Here is an 18,350-nt window from a genome sequence, read left to right as displayed (position 1 = left end):
AATGGTAGGCACTCAATACGAGTTCGGACGAATGAATTCTGCCTTCCAATGCCAATTGTGTCTGCGGGTTCTAAATGTTCAGGCTGCTTACCTCATCTCAACACAAACCTCAGACCAGGCTTTTAGGAATAAATCTGACTGAAACAGATAGCCAAAATTTATTTCTGGTCCGTTTTTGATAGCTTTTAAACGTAATAAAAAGCATCATAAACCAGGATGGAGTTACAATTACGGAAAGCTACAGTCGAGGCCTTTACTCTGGTATGAAACTCCGACAAGACAAAGAAATTCAATTAATTGATTTGTGTAGTAGAATAGCTGAGCCTGGAAAACTTTTTTGTCATCATTATTTGTGTGGTAGCTTATTGCATTTACTCGATATGGAACTTGGGTGGATTTGAAGGTTGTTTTGTAATTGCCACTCCTTAATATAATTTTTTTATTTTAAATTTTTTTTAAGATTTTATTCATTTGGGAGAGAGAGAGCACGAGCAGAGGGGCAGAGGGAGAGGGAGAAGCAGACTCCCCGCTGAGCAGGGAGCCCGACGTGGGGCTCGATCCCTGGTCCCTGAGATCATGACCCGAGCCTAAGTCAGACACTTAACCGACTGAGCCACCCAGGCACACCAATATAATTTTTTTAAAAGATTATTTATTTGAGAGAGGGAAGAGCAGAACAAGCAAGAGAAAACACGAGTGGGGGGAGGGGCAGAGGAAGAGGGAGAGGCAGGCTCCCCGCTGTGCAGGGAGCCCAGTGATGCCAGACTTGATCCCAGGGCCCTGGGATTGTGACCTGAGCCAAAGGCAAATGCTTAACCCACTGAGCCACCCAGGCATCCCTCCTTAATATAATTTTTGAATAAAGAAGTATGTGGAGAACTGAATTCAACACAAGCATGATATAAGCAACTAAGGGAAAGAGATTCAGAAATAATTCATCGACTATAAACAGTGACCGGGTAGGAAGTTACTGGTGTTAGACACTGTGTCAGGGATACAGTCCGAGGGCTTATTGTCCAGTAGAGGGAAACATACATATATGTAGGCACATCCACAAATACTGCTAGAATAAAAGAAGTCTATACAGGGAACTGAGGGTGGGCGGGAGGAGGGAAATGTTCTAATTTAGCACAAGTTTCTCCGTAGCTGTAGAGATAGAACTTAGTATGGACTGAGTGAGAGATGAGACTGAAGAGGTTAATGGGAACCAGATGATTATATACTCCTCTTAGGAGTTAGACTTCGTCTTTGAGCCCTCAGGGAGCATGGAACCAACACAACCAAACCAACCAATACAATTGGATTTGTATTAAAAGCAGATCAGTGCGGGCGGGGGGAAAAAAACTCTGAAAAGTAGTGTGGAAGGTGGATTGGTGCCCATATTAAATAAACGCAGGAAAAAGGCTTACTACAGTAAGCTAGATAAGAGATGAGGACCTCAAGTATTAGTGACAGTGACAGTGGAGGTGGAGAGTCAAAGGCAGACATAAGACATGGTAAAGAAATTGAATTGATGGGATTTGGTCATCAGTTCGCTGATTGGATGGTGAAGTGTGGTGGGTAATGTGAAATCTAGAGAAAAGACTACATTTGGGGTAAAAGTTAATGAGTTCTGTTTTGTGGACATGTTGGATTAAAGGTGCCTTTAGGACATCCAGTTGGAGCTATTAGGATTGGCAGTTGGATATATAGATCTTTGCTCTGGAGAGAGATCTGGGTTAGAAAGCTAGATTTGGAGTCATCAACCATCCACCCACCCACCCACCCACCCATCCATCCATCTATCCATTCATCCACTCATCCATCCATCCACCCATCCACCCATTCATCCGTCCATTCATCCATTCGTCCATCCATCCATCCTATATTTATTGAACGCCGTTTCTCTGGCACTGTACCAGGTACTACAGATACAATGGTGGGGATACAAAAGAAACATAGTCTCTGCCCTCATGAAGCTTCTAGTCTAGTGGGGTTGGGGAAAGAAAATAAACGAGTAAATAAAATAGTAATTATAAGTTCTAGGAAGGATCTAGAGTAGAGATTACTCTAAAAAAAAAAAAAAAAAGGATTCCTGTAACGTGGAACTTCCTAGTTAAACTCAAGATTCCCAAGGAATAATTTGTAACCTCTACACCCAACGTGGGGCTCAAACTCATGACTCCGAGATCGAGAGTCACATGTTCTACTGACTAAGCCAGCCAAGAGTCCCAGGAATCTACTCCTTTTTATCGCCTTAACACCAAGTGCCAACGTGCAGGGCAGATAATGCATGTTTAATGACTGCTTTTTGACTGGCGCTCTAGCTTCACACTCCCTGAAAAAAATCCATCGTGTACACTTGAAGCAACTTACTACTTGCTTGCCTTGGCATGGAAGCATGGGAGATTGTAACCAGCCTATGTTGTATGAACAGTTTATCTTCCACAAAGAAGACCGAATACATTTTCAGAGTAATAGCCACTTGGCTGTTTTGACGATTTGCATCACTTTTGTACTCTCTTTCTAATGCCAAAATGTATTTTACTCAACACTTGTTTATGAGTAGAAGATGCACGCGCATATGTTTGTGGGTATACACTTCACCTCTACCTCATTTTGTTAAAAGATCAACTTTACTTGATGGATAGATTCCCAGTATAATTTTTTCAGCATTTGGGAGTTCATAATGTAAGGAACTCTTTAAATAGAAAGCAGAAGAGTAAGCAATGCAGATTGTCCTTCCCATTTTCAGAGCCCAAACCGACACCCATCAATCATTCATCATCTCAGCCATTCATTAATTTAATACATATTATCAAGAACCTACTCGTCATCTTTTCCAGAGCATCGTGAGCTCTTCTCAGATCTGTCGCATTTATAGTCAGTACCACACATTTTTGTAGTGACCTGTACACGGACTTGAATTGTTCTGTTATTTTTTTTTTAAAGGTTTAATTTATTTGCTTGAGAGAAAGAGCAAGTGAGAGAGACTGAGCGAGCATGAGCTGGGGGGGGGGGGGTCGGTGGCAGGGGAGGCAGGGAAGGGCAGAGGGAAAGGGAGAAGCAGGCTCCTGGCTGAGCAGCCGGACTCGGGCCGATCCCTGGACCCCGGGATCATGACCCAAGCCAAAGGTCATGACTGAGCCACCCAGGCACGCCAGCACCCAGTAGTTTTGAGTGAGAATATAGTAGGCATTTGATAGTTGATTGATTTTTGTCATTGGGTTTTCAGATACTTACTTATGTTTTTACTGTTCTTTAGTTTCCCTCAGCCTTTTTCAAGGGAAGGGTGAACATGTGTGCTGCATTTTGCTATGAGGTTTTAAAGTGCTGCACCTCGAAGATTAGCTCAACCAGGAACGAAGCATCTGCACTTTTGTACCTTCTGATGAGAAACAACTTTGAGTATACCAAAAGGAAAACCTTTTTGAGGACACATCTTCAGGTCTGTGAAAATCAAAGCTCCTGTTCTTTCTTTCTTTCTTTTTTTTTTTTTTAAGATGTTATTTATTTATTTGGGAGAAAAAGAAAGATAGAGAGAGCATGAGCCGGGGGAAGGGCCAGAGGCAGAGGGAGAAGCAGGCTTCCTGCTGAGCAGGGAGCCCGACGTGGGGCTCGATCCCAGGACCCTGAGATCATGACCCCAGCAGAAGGCAGGCACTTCACCAACTGAGCCCCCCAGGCGCCCCCCCTACCTGGGTTTAAATCCCAGTTCAGCTCCTTACTTACTGTGTGACCCTAGGCAAGGGACTCAGTCTGTCTTCAACTTTTGCCTTATCTGTAAAATGAGGCAGGTGTGGTTCACCTTGCTGGGTTACTGTGAGGGCCAAACAGAAAGGGTGTGTAATGTCAGGCCCTGTGCCTGGCATGTGTGTAAGGGACACTTAGTGCATGGTAGTTGTCATTTAATGTCTACATTTCTTTTGCTTGTTGGATGAAACCACTCTGAGCCAGACCACAGATGGGACTTCTTGACTCACTAGGCAGCTTTGCCCTCTAGGAAATCCTTGGTTGTATTTCCATCTTCTTCCCTGCCACAGTCTGTTCTATTGGTGTTTTATTGGAGCCTGGGTTAGAAACGGGGAAGCAGCCATAAGTGGCTTTCTAGAAACGTCATCGGGAATGGGAAAATCTGATAGAGGTAGATACTTCCTATAAAAATCTGCCACGTGGTTACTTAGGGATATGAGGGCCAGCATTACCTGTTAGGGCTTCTGCTATTTGCTTTCATGAGGCACCGCTTAAAGACCGCCTTCCCCAAAACACTTTGGCAGTAACCGTGCCAGTGTACCTGAAATTCCCCATTAAGGTCGATTCTTCGGGGTCAGAGCATCCGTTCTCTCAAGTCGTTTATGGAAATATAAGTGCATTAATAAATGTGAAGACTTAAAACCATCTCTGGCACATTGTAAGTGCTCAATAAAGGGTTAACTAGTATTATAATTAGGATCTCTCTCATTCTCATAACTGCGCTATCAAGTAGGTATTGTTAGCCTCCCCACAGGACAGATGAGGACAGTGAGGTGCAGGAGGGTGACATAACTTTCCCAAAGCCACACAGTGAATAATCGACTCTAGAGCCTGTGCTCACAGCCCCCACAAAACCCTGCTTCCCGTGAGTGGGGGTAAAGCCTCCAGCCATCAACACCGGAGCATGAATCACGTAAGCGATCATCCAAGGGAGCTTGAGAGATTCAGACCACCCCCTAAGGCCCTAATGTATCCGGCCATCTGAACTGGAGAGAGCCGAGTCAGAAACCAGGAAGGGAGCTGAGGGGCTGCAGTTGGGAGTCCAGCATGCTGAAATTGACTAGGGAAGGGCACTGAGAAACCATCCAAGAAAGATGCCATTTATTCCCAGCTTTGCCATGGTGACTAGCCAGAGGAGACCCGACCACTGTCGTGTCAGTTCATGATCTTGCAAGCTCTTTTAGCTCTAGCTGTGCTAGGAGTTGTGAACAGTTGTTAGCCTCTAACCAAGAAAAGGCTGAATAAACTTTGCAGTTGTGACCTTTTGAAGTTGCTCTTTCACTAGAAGAATTTAAACCCCTCATGTATGAAGAAAACGGATTATGATGGAACGGTGTAGCATTTTTATTTTATTTTAATTTTTTTAAGATTTCATTTATTTGAGAGAGAAAGCATGAGTAGGGGGAGTGGGAGAGGGAGAAGCAGACTCCCCACTGAGCAGGGACCCCCCGACACGGGGCTCGATCCCAGGACCCCGGGACCATGACTCGAGCTGAAGGCAGACGCTCAACCGACTGAGCCACCCAGGTGCCCAGTGCAGCATTTTTATAAAAGGAACATTTCATACGGGTGCTTATGGGCTTCCACAATGGTGAAGATAAGCAGCATTTGTTCAAAAGACATTCGAGAAACCGTGTGTGCTTCTTCCCACAGATCATAATCGCGGTGAGCCAGCTGATAGCCGACGTGGCGCTAAGCGGAGGATCGCGATTTCAGGAGTCTCTATTCATTATCAATAATTTTGCAAACAGTGACAGACCCATGAAGGTATGTTCTCACTGCAGGGAGTAGACTAGAACCACCTTCCGTGGCAGAGAAGCTTACAGTCCTCTCGTTACACTGTCACTGGATTCACAACTCTTGATAGTGTCGAGTGTGTAGGACGTGGGCTTTGTCTTGTACAGCCCTGCGTCTCCAGCACCCAGACCACGGCCTGGTACGTGGTACATCTTCAAAATTAATCCGACTGGATGGAGGAATGACTCTTCTGTGTATACATAGTTATTACAGCTGGTGGGATTGGAATTTTTTTCTGAGCTTGATTTCTAAACTTGCTCAGAAAACAGATGGCTTTTTAATTTTTATTTATTTTTTTTATTATTAACATATAATGTATTACTTGTTTCAGGGGTGCAGGTCTGTGACTCATCAGTCTTACGCAATACACAGGGCTCCCCACAACACATACCCTCCCCAGTGTCCATCACCCAGCCACTCCATCCCTCCCACCCCCCCACCACTCCAGCAACCTTCTTTTTTGAGAGTTATTGCCATTTATGATACTGGTTACTGAAGCACTGGGTTTCAGGAATCCTCCGTTCACTGATTACGGCTTGCCCTAGATATGTATTGGAAAACCCAAGCCCAGTCCTGTTGTTCTTAGGTATCAGCTGGCTGAGGCTGAGCCCAAGACCCTGACCACCATCCCTCTTTCTTACCTGTATACTCACAACCCATAACATTGTAAAACTGCATTTGTCTTGTTGCATGGAGAACATGTCCTGATCTTCAGTGATGCATGTGTGCAAGGGAAGAAGAATCTTTTGCCAATAGAAGACATTCCCTCCCAGAGGGATCATCCCCATTCTTGGGAAAGGTCATCCATCCTCCAGGATAATTTAACAATATTGTATAAAAAAAAAACTGGAAGGGAAAAAAAAAAAAGCTCCCAGTCACAGCATACTTGATGTTTAGGACACGTAGAATCCATGTACCAAAAAAAATTATTCCCATAGGAATGTTGCTTAGACTGAAAAAAACAAAAAACAAAAAACAAAACAAAACAAAACAACCCACTGAGTACCAGCCCTTCTCCAGCTGGGAAAGTTTGCTTTTCAGCCAGTTCTACTGGTTCTCTGCGAGATCAGTGTATGTTCCAACTAATCCCATGAGCACAGAAACAATTTATGTCATTTAGGATCTTCTACCGTGAAATTTATTTTTACCAGTTATTACCATTCTTAATTCTATGTTATGTAAAAGTTGGATTAGCATCTTTTTCAAAGTAAACGCGCTCTACTGTGGAAACGAGCTCTACTGTGGCTGACCTTGATAAGAACTCTTTGTCATGACTCATTTTTTAGTTGTATTCTAGGGCTGTTATCACCAATAAACCCTGTAACAACAAGGTGTGCCTTTATCCCAGTAAATAAAATTGCTACTGGGGTATAAGAAGAAACTTTAATCTGAAACTAAGGATGTACCATATGTTGGCTAATTGAATTTAAATAAAAGTTAAAAAAAAACCATATTGGGCATAATTATTATTTTTAAAGGGATCAGGAAAGCACTTTTAAGAACTGTTTCCTCCACATTTGGTTATATTCATATTGGGAAGCTCCCTAACCCCTGTACTTGTCCCTCGCTCATCTTCTCTGAATCCTACAGGTAATTGTGATTAGTCCACTGGGGTTAAGAGGAAGTGATAGTACTTTCTTAATAGTGGCTGGGATAAGAGGAAACTGTGACTTAGTGGGTTTGGAGAACAATACAACACTCCGAGAGGCGCTAGTAAATTCTTGAGAGTGTTCTGTGATTCATAACCTTTTAGTTGTAGAAATGGAAATGTTTGCAGTATGGTTTTTACCTGAGTGTATATGGTAATTGGTGGATGGGATAGGTATGCTTGTCTGTGTGGGAGAGTGGCTGAGATGACTAGCCCTGGAGCCAGGATGTCTGGGCATAAATCCTGTCCCTACCACTTAACCAACTGTGACACTTAGGCTGAGCTATTTAACTGTGGTGTGCCTCAGTTTTCCCATTGGTTAAATGGAATTATAACAGTACTTATTTCATAGGGTTGCTGGAAAGATTGAAACATGTAAGGCACTTAGACCATCGCCTGATACATAGTAAGCTGTCAATTTTTAGTTACTCTTGTAACTAAAATTACACAATAATGGCAAATAATTCCCGTGGCCGTGGAATTTACAGTGGGCAAGCTAGAGTTCAGAGCAGGTAGTCTGGTTCCAGAATCCATGCTTTTATGTATTGTGAGCATACTGCCTTCAGCCTTTGAAGCCTGAGCTAGTTGGACATTTTAAAAAGAATTAATTTAAAGCTCTTTAGGGGTCCCTGGGTGCTCAGTCAGTTAAGTGTCCGGCTCTTGATCCCAGTTAAGTCTTGATCTCAGGGTCATGAGTTCAAGCCCTGTGGTGGGCTCCATGCTGTGCTTGGAGCCTACTTAAAAAAATAAATAAATAAAGCTCTTTAGACATGTAATATACCAAGAACCAAATACCAAGAACCGTAACCAGGAATATAAATCATGTTATTCCCAGAATTGGATGCCAAGGCTTAGAGCACATTGATAATAATGTCTTTTTTTGTTTGTTTGTTTTGAAATTAGGCAACTGCTTTTCCCACAGAAGTCAAAGACTTGACCAAGAGGATCCGTACCGTTCTTATGGCCACTGCTCAAATGAAGGAGCATGAGAAAGATCCCGAAATGCTCATTGATCTCCAGTATAGCTTAGCCAAGTCCTATGCAAGCACCCCAGAGCTCAGGAAAACCTGGCTTGATAGCATGGCCAAGATTCACATAAAGAATGGAGATTTTTCCGAGGTGACGACTTAAGACTTTGTTCTAAGCACAGTCCTGCAAAAACCCTGGAACACGGGCTGACCGTTCTCTCTTTGTCCTCCTTTTTCAGGCAGCAATGTGTTATGTCCACGTGGCCGCTTTGGTTGCAGAGTTTCTTCATCGAAAAAGTAAGATATTTCTGTTCTTAGAGACAGGGAGGATTTCCATTAGCACGAGAGTTTTTATGTTTGTAGCTTGATGTCATCGAGCTCCGAAAACTATGTTCACGTTTAGCCCCATTCCGTGTTAAACAGAAGCTGTTATAAAAGAAAACCAGATTATTCATTTTGCCTTCTGCTTCCACTAAGAGTACAAGAATAAGTTAAATAGCACAGGACCAGGCCTGATGCCCAGTGTTTATTTTTTCAAGACTGTCTCCCTGGAAGACTGCCACCGATTAAATTCTTCTCAGGGCTCATGAGAAGCCCGGGTTAATAGAGATCATTTGTGTTCCCCTCATCTCTCCCAACTTCACAAAAGCTGCCCACCGATGCTATCTCTGTAGCCACTTTCATGCACCAATACTTTGGTATTAAAAGGGAGTCAGCACATCCGCAAGATGGCCAAATAAGGTGTCCCTTGTTTGTATACCCTCCCCCCCAGCCATTGGGCATCTATCCGGCACAACAGTGCCTCTGCGGGAGCTGTGGGATCCAGCACTGTGTGCCAGGGGGCCTGGGGAGGAATCCCACCCATACATTACATAACAGGCAGTCGGACCTTGGTCCCCTAGCTGGCCCTAGCCCTTCTCAGCTGCGGTCTGAGAGCCCCTGGAGAACACTGCCTTAGACAATCATCCGCAGATGAGAGGACCTGGGTGCAAGGCCTGGGGTCCAGTTGAGAAGTTCTAGCATGCCTTTGGAGCAAAACAGATACAAATTCGGATGCCTTGGGGAGGGTAAGAGGACCAGTTTGACTTGACTCATGCCCCCCCCCTTCCTCAAGGTGGCACAGCTCAGGGCCAAGAGAGACCTTCTCGCCCATGATTTCTTCAGTGGGAAAAAGTGAGAGCCTGTGAGTGGGCACCTGGCTTCCCCAGCAGTACAGGACCAGCCAAAGGGGCCTATTTCTCTCTTGCCCCGCCAGAGTCCTGGCTCATGAGCCGCATGACTGGCAGCAGGAAGAGGCGGGGAGTGCCGCAGATAGAACTCCTAGAGGGCACTAAAAAGACAGGGATCCTACTAGCTGCCTTGCAGGCCCCATTCAGAACCCCGCCAACAAGGCACTAGGGACACTTAGCTCATGGATTCCACTCCCCTCCCCCTGCCCCGTCTAGCCCACAGGCACTCTCCGGACTCGGTGCATCTAAACCACATACTCCTTTATCCTATAGCCAGCTCCCTGTGTGTTCTCCTGATGTGTGGAGAGAGCAAGCTTTGGCAGACGACCAGAAAGCCATCCAGAATCTGTAGGCCACTAAGGGACCACAGACTTGAGCTTTAGCGCCACCCTTGACAGAGCAAAAGGGAGCCGTTAGCACCCGACCTGGTGTGTTGCATGATGGAGAGAAGGCATACAAGCTTAAGGAATCTGCCACAAAGGGGAGCATGATGTGTGAAGCAAGGATATCCCTAGTGGGTCTGGTAAAGCCGTAGACTCCCTAGCAGGGCAAATGGAAGGTATTTCTTTCCCAAAGTCAGTCAGTAAAGGTGGTTGGAGATGGCTGCTACTTTCAGATGCAAGACTTCAGAGAACAGGAAAAACAAAGGAAACATGACACCACCAAAGGATCACAGTCCTCTTCCAGTAACCGACGCCAAAGACCTGGAGCTCTGCAATTTACCTCATCAAGAAAACAAAAGAACTGTGTTAAGGAAGCTTAATGAGCTGCAATAAAACAGAAGGACAATGCAATGAAATCAGGAAAACAATACAAGAACACAACAAGAAGTTAAACATAGAAATTTTTAAGAAAACACAAATTCTGGCATTGGAGAATACAACGAATGAAGTGAAAAATGCAACCGAGAGCATTACCGGCAGAATGGATCAAGCAGAAGAACTAATCTGTGAATTAGAAACCAGGACCTTTGAAGGGATACGTGGGTGGCTCGGTCGGTTAAGCATCCGACTCTTGGTTCAGGCTCAGGTCACAATCTCAGGGTTGTGAACGTGGCCTCCATGCTCAGTGGGTTGTCTGCTTGAGATTCTCTCTCCTTCTCCCCCGGGTCCTCCCCTCTAAAATAAATAAATAAATCTTTAAAAAAAAAGGGGGGGGGGAGAAGAAGTCAGGACCTTTAAAATGACCTCATCAGAGGAGAACAAAGGACAAAAGAATGAGAAAGAGTGAAGTCTATGTGGGTGATCTTCGGGACAGCATCAAAAGAAACAACCCGTGAACTCTTAGAGTTCTCCAAGAAGGAGACAGAAAGCTTTTATTTCAAGAAATAATGGCTGAGAAACATCCCAAAACTAGGGAGAGATTTGGACACCCCCGTTCACGAGGCTCAGAGATCCCCCAAAAAACTCAGCATAAAGAGAGCTGCTTTAAAGACACATTATAGGGTGCCTGGGTGGCTCAGTTGGTTAAGCGACTGCCTTCGGCTCAGGTCATGACCCTGGAGTCCCGGGATCGAGTCCCACATCGGGCTCCCTGCTCAGCGGGGAGTCTGCTTCTCCCTCTGACCCTCTTCCCTCTCGTGCTATATCTCATTCTCTCTCTCTCTCAAATAAATAAATAAAATCTTTAAAAAAAAAAAGACACATTATAGTAAAACTATCAAAAGACAAAGAATCCGAGGGCAGCAGGAAAAATAAGTTTGTAACTTACAAGGGAACCCCATAAAGCTTTCAGTGGATTTCTCAGCAGAACCTTGCAGGCAAGGAGAGAGTGAAATGATCTATTCAGAGCGCTGAAAGAATAAAACTGCCAATCAAGAGCACTCTTTCCAGCAAAGTTGTCCTTCAGAAATGGACAGTTAAATGTTCCCAGGCAAACAAAAGCTGAAGGAGTTCATCACCACTAGACCTGCCTTGCAAGAAATGCTGAAAGGAGTTCTTCAAGCTGAAATGAAAAGATGCTAATTAATGACACAAAAACATATGAAATGGATACGTATGAATGGATAAAGATGTGGCACACATACACAATAGAATGTTATTCAGCGGCAAGAAAAAGGAAATCCTGCCAGTTTGGGCAATGTGAACGGACCTTGAGGGTGCTCTCTAAGTGGACTGAGTCAAAAAGCAAAAGACAAACACTGTATGATCTTACTTCCATGTAGTATCTAAAAAGCTGAATTCACAGAGGCAGAGAGTGGAATGGTAGTTGCCAGGGGCTGGGGGGTGGGGAAAACAGGGAAGATGTTGGTCAAAGGGTAGAAACTTTCAGTTACAAGATAATAAATTCTGGAGATCCCATGCACAGCACAGTGATTATAGTTAACGACACTGCGTTATATACTTGAAAGTTGCTGAGAGGGTAGATTTTAAATATTCTCATCTCCCCCAAAATGGTAATTATGTGTTGGTGTTAACACCGCTGTGGTGATCATTTTGCAATATACACATATTGAATCAACACACACACCTTAAACTTACATAGTGTTATATATCAGTTATGTTAATAGAGCTGGCGGGGAGGTGGGGAGTGGCTCCGGGAAGGGGGGAGGGTGAGAAACAAAAAGGGAGTCAATGGTCTTGAAGGGCTTCGGATCCAGCAGGTCTAATTGAAGAACCTGCCAGAAAGCTTCCCTTTCTGAAAACAATATTGCTGGCTCCTGCTGTAAAAACTACTCAAGCAGTCAAACAAGTGAGCTAGGTTTAAAAAACTGATCGGCGATGGATTATTGCAAAGAAACCTTCCACTATCTATCATAATGGCCAAGCTACTTTAAGGCGGTTGAATGAGTAACATGAGAGCAAAATGAAACCGTCTTGTGGGAGTCCTATCACTCTGGCTTGGTCTATGAGAACACAGCCATATTTTGTTTTGGTTTGGTTTTTTAACTCCAGAATTCCTACAGCTAACGATATGGCCTTCATTTCACGTCTAAGGCTCAGTGTTTGATTGCCTCATATAATACCACCCATGTGGGGAGACCCTCTTTCCAAAAAGAGCCTTCCCAAGCATGGTGTCATGACTAAAATGTAGATTCATTTTACTTATGAATGAATCTGCATTTTAAATGAACACTTTCTGTTTGATACTGAAATATTTTTTTAACAATCCCCGTGTTTGAAATTGGCATACTCTAGTTTTCTCCTTTTAGTACATAGGTGGTTTGAAAGTAGAAAATCTCACTTATCAAAAGAAGACCCCATTTGAGACTTTTTTTTCCTACATCACTGGTCTGCCCGTGAAATGTTGAAATTCCAAGAGAACTCTAAACACGCAGATACATTTTTAGGTCTATTTTTCAGATAAATGAGGTTAATACTACCTCCTCTTTTTAATTAGAGAAATCTGCAATAAGAGTTTTATGTCCACTGAAAATGGTTAAAAACATTAAAATATTTCCCTAGAATTTGTTTCCACAAGTCCAAAACCCCTACAATCAAGCAAAAATCAAGAATTATTCATCTCCATTATCAATCCTTAAGCTTTAAAAATATAATACTGGACAAATAGCAACTAATATATATATATATATATATATATATATAAACATTGCTGTGGTTTTTTTGGACATTAGCTTGAGGCAGCTAGCCTGAACACCAAAGAGTGTGACATGTTTCAGTAAGTGTAAATGGTGCTTAAAAACCTTTTTTTTTTTTTATTTGAGTCTTGTTGACACAGAATGTTAAACTAGTGCCAGGTGTACAACATAGTGATTTAACTTCTCTGTACATTACGTTACGCTCACCAAGAGTGTATCTCCCATCTGTCACCATACGACACTGTTACAGTATCATTGACTATATTCCCTGTGCTGTACGTTCTATTCCTGTGACTTATTCATTCCATAACTGGAAGCCTGTATCTCCCACGGACCCCTTCACCCATTTTGCTCAACCCCCATTTAAATATTTACTTCATAATCCCGTCGAGGTTTTTTAGAGTTTACCCTTCATGGAAATCAGGGGACCCCTCTCAGAGTAGGGAAAAATGTTTAGCATTTTAAACAAAACGTAATGTTAAATTTAGGAGTTTACATATTTATTTAGAGCTGCCGTCTATTTTTAAACTTGGAAAATCCTACTTGCTTAAACTAGCAAAGCTGATTCCAAAATGATGGCAGTAGTAAAATCCTCAGGGTTCCCCCCCCCACCCTTGGCTTTAGTCATTTCGACAATCCAGAACACCTTCTTTTGGTGATTAGCTGATTAAACTATGCTAGTTATACCAATGCGGACTAGTAATTGAAAACACAAGTTAAAAACTTAATCCGTTAACCTGTTATCCAGTCTGAGAACCTCAGGATCTAGATGAGAGCGGGATTATTTGCCCAGTAAATAAAAGTATACAGTTGAGTGCAGAAAAGAAAAAAAAAAAGTTTTATTAACACTTAAAGACAGACTTACTTCATGAAAATAGTGAGCAATTCCACAACCTTCCTACTGTTAAGTGTCCTTTGATCATGAAGACAGAGGGGAAGGAGAGTTAGAAGGTATTTTAAATCTTTGACAGCTCAATTGCAAAAATTTTGCTTTCTCAAACTCCTATGCCATTTTTCTTGAAGTCATTATAAAGCACTTCTTTTAATCAAGATGAAATGAAATACTACCGACCAGCTCACATATTGAAGACAGATGTTCTCCTGTTTAGAGTTTTTAAGGAAAAAAACTAGTTTGTCCCATTGGGTGGTTGCCTAACAAGCAAAGGCTTGGGCCCTTCCCCCCCCCCCCCGTTTCCGGTGGGGGGGGGGCTGACTCCAGAAGACCAGCAACGGCCTATACCTAGATCCTTTTTTTTCATGTTGCAGGCACCGAACTGGAAAGGGGAAGGAGACGTGCAGTTCTCCCTGCCACCCGCACCCCCACTTCTTTCAGTCAGCCAAAGCTCTTGCTCTTCCTACCAGAGGGACCCTAGGCATTATCATTCTCTTCCTTTTACCTAAGTTACCTCTAAGTGGTGATGTTTATTGGGTGTTGGTTACTCTTACCCCCACGGATATAAAATAGAAACCAGGTCTAAATGTCTCTATTTCTGTTTTATCTGAGAAGCCCCAAATATTCTACATCTCCTTCTTTGGAGGCTAGACTTCATGTACCTCTCCTTCTTCTCTTCCTGAGGGCAGGCGCAACTGTTCTCCGCCGCGTGCGCCAGCCCCCCCCCACCCCCCCCCCGCCCCGGGAAGACAAACGTCAAGTCTCTGCATTCTTCCACCCCCATTTTGGCGTCCAAGGTTCAACAGAGCTTCCGTCCTAGAGGGCTCCCCCAACAACCCAGAAAAAGGAATTTCCTTTCCCATAGAGTCTGTTCTTTTCATTCCTTATAGGGTAATGTTGCTTCCCTTTCTCAACTCTTTGTACCCGGGGTCTGATAGCTTAAGTTCTACAGGCTTTTTATTTCCCGATTCCTTGCCAATCACAGCCTTTCCCCTCTTTTGCCCTCCTCTCAGGACTCTCAACCTCTTAGCCTTCTTCTGACCAGCAGTCTTACTTTATCAAGGCTTGGACTGCTGCCCCATCCTCCAAACTCCTCCCCACTTTTTTTTTTTCCCCTAGGATCACTTGTGCTCAGGGTAGTTGCCTGTCCTTGGACTGTTTTCATCTTGCTTTCCCTGGGACAGCAGTCAGGAATCCAGAAGCTGTAGCTATGAAGGGCAAGGTCAGGAATCCAGGTCATGTACCAGAAAGATCGATAGCAGACTCTTGAAGACCACCTTCTGTAATGCTACACAGGGCTATGTGAGGTTCCTGAAATGCATGCCTCCCTCTGTTGGGGTATATACAACTGGCCACTTCTAGATGCAGCAACTTGCTTCATCTGAAAATCTTTCCAGCATTTTAAAGACCCTCACAACCAAAAGGGTCCTCACATCATTGGATAGTTTGGTGGGTGCTAATAAATTAAGCAAACAAGGGGTTATAGTCTCTTCTAGGTAAAGTTACGTCATCAGGCATAGGAATCAAGATAACACACTTACCAAGAATAGTGGAATTCGAGGCTAGCAATCCATAACAGTAGGCTTTCTGCCAGATGAAGCAGACATCGAACTTCGAAGTGGGTGTTGACCTGTCAGTTTCTGAGAAAGAAAAAACAAACAAAACATAGTTTGCCCTCCTTCTACTTAAAATATATACCAGAAGCCTCTCTCCTGCGGTGCTGTAGCCTCATCTGATCTCAGGCATAGGAGTGTGCCTCTTTTTGTCCTCCCCTAAATCACAGCATTCTAGAAGAATCCTAGATTTGGGAATCAATAAATCTCAGAGCAGACGGGAATTTCTTCCCTAGTCATGGACCTAGCGGCCAGAGGCCTTCAGGGACTGACGGTTTTTCTCTGTCGAGGACTACACTCTTATCGCTTCGCTCAAGTTTTGGGGGCCCTCTTCCCTCCTGCCTGGCTCTTGACTTCACAGAGGTGATCAAGTGGGACATTTTCTCCTCGATTTCAAAACATTCTCCTGATGCACTACCCAGAGAGTGGCCGATCTGAGACCTGTTACTGGTCCACAGCAAACTAAGAATATTATCCTAAATGTAAATCAGCTATGTCACTGAGCATATTTAATTCAGTGGACATTCGTTCCCCCGTAGACTTCCTCGAAGAAGGAAAAAATGTATTGATTTACGTTCTGGTGCCGGTTCTTTATCTTGTTGTGGTCCAGCGCTTTGAATAGACTGCTCCTAGAAGTCTATCACAGACCATTTGAGGCATGCTTATCTTCAGAAACGGAGTGTGTCATGCCCTATCTTCAGTATCTTTTATTACCTAATTTCTTTGAACAAAAACGGCCCTAAAGTCCATTGGGTCAAAGTCAATCTCATTTTCATTTCTGCTTCTCCTTCCTTCACAGAAATCCACTGATTGCCCCCAATGTGTTTCTCCATTCTTGAAGAAGGACTTCAGAATGACCCCATATTCCCTCGCCCGAATTCTGTCTCTCTCTGATTCTCTCACAGAAGCATGGTGCTTACTTGTTAACTCCCGCTCCATCAAGCCTCTTACCAGATGGCGTATGTCCAGTTAGCTTTCATTTAGACAAGAGGAGTTGGCAAAATCCAAGCCCCAATACCTGATCTTTTTTTTTTTTTTTGTCCCAGAATTCTGAGAAATCTCCTAAATACGAAGTCTGACTCTTAAATCTTCCTTCTTCCCCCCCCCCCCCCAGCCTCTAACCTCGGGAAGCTTTCCAGCGCTTTAGCTGTGAGTAGATCATGCTTTCTAAGCACCACTATTCTAGAGGTTATAGAACAATAGATTGCAACAGTCTTTATTCGCTTGTGACCAGCCACTTTTCACTGACTAGCAGATTCTTTTATAAGGAGCCTGGATTTCCTGTAATTCTTAAATTACAGCCCACTTACAGACGGGTAAATAAAGGCAGCCATGACAAGAGCTGTTTGCACATGTTCCCCTGTCCAGAGTGTGTAGGGCAGCCGCGTGGCCTGCCTTCTCTACCTAGACTCTCGCTGGACAGGAACCATTTGGTTCACGATCCTACAGCAGCTGTTCTCAGCTTGGGCTCACTTGCTGCTTTCCAGGGGCCCAGCTGTAGCCTGACTATACCAGCTGGCAACAATTGTCCAATCTTGGAAAAACCCATCTATTTATTGGTAGCTTTGGTCATTAATAACTCATTCAGCACTCCCTATACGCTAGGTTCTGTTCTAAACACTTTGCATTTCCTTTAATTCTCACGAAGTAGCTGTTCTCTCTGTTTTACAGCCGATGAAATTTTTACAGTTCTGGAGAGATGAGCAGGTCTTGAATCACGCAACTAGTGATAGACCTGAAGCCCTCGAACTCCGAAAGCTCCAGTTCTCCCAGTGCCTGCCCCTCTTCTCCAAGGATGCTTCAGCCCTGCCACATGTTTTCTCTTTCTGCCTCTCTTACAAGTCCTAGGCTAGGCTTCCTCCAACAACCCACTTCCTTTTCCAGTTCTACAGTGAAATTAGGAACTAGAAATGGTGACAAAAGTTTATTCTCTGGTTACCTGAAAAGTACACGCCCTCCTTGATCAGGGGACAAACCAGAAACATACAGGATCAAAGTGTTAGATGACACTAGGAAAACATTGACTATACTAGCCATTGGAGATGATGCAGAGTCCGAGAAGGAAACTTACTTGTTGGTAACTTGAGCTCGCATTTTGGGGGAAAAGACTGGTAAAATGTGTGGTAGATGGGAATCATCTGTAAAATTCTTTACAGACTGAAAATTGCACTTAGGATTTTTGATTGGCACAAAAATATCTGCGTTTGTTTTTAAGGGTAACCAGTCCTAGTAAAGCTGTTATTTACAAAATGCTTTTTTTAAAAATTAAATTCCTTTCACTGCTTTCTATTCATACAGAATTATTCCCCAGTGGATGTTCAGCCTTTAAGAAAATTACTCCCAATATAGATGAAGAAGGAGCAATGAAAGAAGATGCTGGAATGATGGATGTCCATTATAGTGAAGTAAGATTCCAGGGCCTGCAATGCCAGTTATATAAATTTAACTTCTTAAAATTTATATTAAAAAATTATTACAGCTAACTTAATTGGGAAGGGAACTAAGGACCAATGAACTGTAAGCATGAAAACTGCCCAGGGCAGAGATGTCCCTATTTGGAATGTGGAACCCTGCCTCTGGAACTGTTCCTATTGTCTGGCTTTAGAGAGGCGATATTTATCATCTTCAAATAACCATCCCAGTAACCAGATCAGGGTCAACATGCTTCAGAAAAATTTCCATAAAAATTATAGCTCACAGTGTAACAGCTAAGCAGAGTATGCATAAGAGTCTTTTTCAGAAATGGAACATTTCTGCTGTAAACTTCATAAGGATATCAAACGGCTTCAGTCGTCAGTCAACAAATATTTATTGACTTAGGAGCAAGGCTCTGGAGCTGATGATGTAGGCGCTATAAAATAATTAGCGAGGGCCAAACCCTGACCTCCAATGTCTACCTACACGGAATGGGAAAAAAAAAAAAACAAGACCAT

General features: G+C 43.4%; 1 protein-coding gene across 6 annotated transcripts in view; it reads left to right on the top strand.

The window, feature by feature from the left end:
* DOCK11 (dedicator of cytokinesis 11) overlaps positions 1 to 18,350 on the top strand; it is a 182,668-nt gene that overhangs the window by 135,301 nt on the left and 29,017 nt on the right. For all 6 annotated transcript variants that reach the window (XM_035725508.1, XM_035725510.1, XM_035725507.1 and 3 more), the window contains 5 exons: positions 3,245 to 3,427; positions 5,386 to 5,499; positions 8,081 to 8,296; positions 8,385 to 8,442; positions 17,716 to 17,822. In XM_035725508.1, the coding sequence (XP_035581401.1) occupies positions 3,245 to 3,427; positions 5,386 to 5,499; positions 8,081 to 8,296; positions 8,385 to 8,442; positions 17,716 to 17,822 (678 nt within the window). The remainder of the gene's footprint in view (positions 1 to 3,244; positions 3,428 to 5,385; positions 5,500 to 8,080; positions 8,297 to 8,384; positions 8,443 to 17,715; positions 17,823 to 18,350) is intronic.

The sequence above is a fragment of the Zalophus californianus genome, chromosome X (assembly GCF_009762305.2).
Source record: "Zalophus californianus isolate mZalCal1 chromosome X, mZalCal1.pri.v2, whole genome shotgun sequence".
In the NCBI taxonomy this organism is placed as follows: Eukaryota; Metazoa; Chordata; class Mammalia; order Carnivora; family Otariidae; genus Zalophus; species Zalophus californianus.
This window is presented reverse-complemented; position numbering and strand designations above follow the sequence as displayed.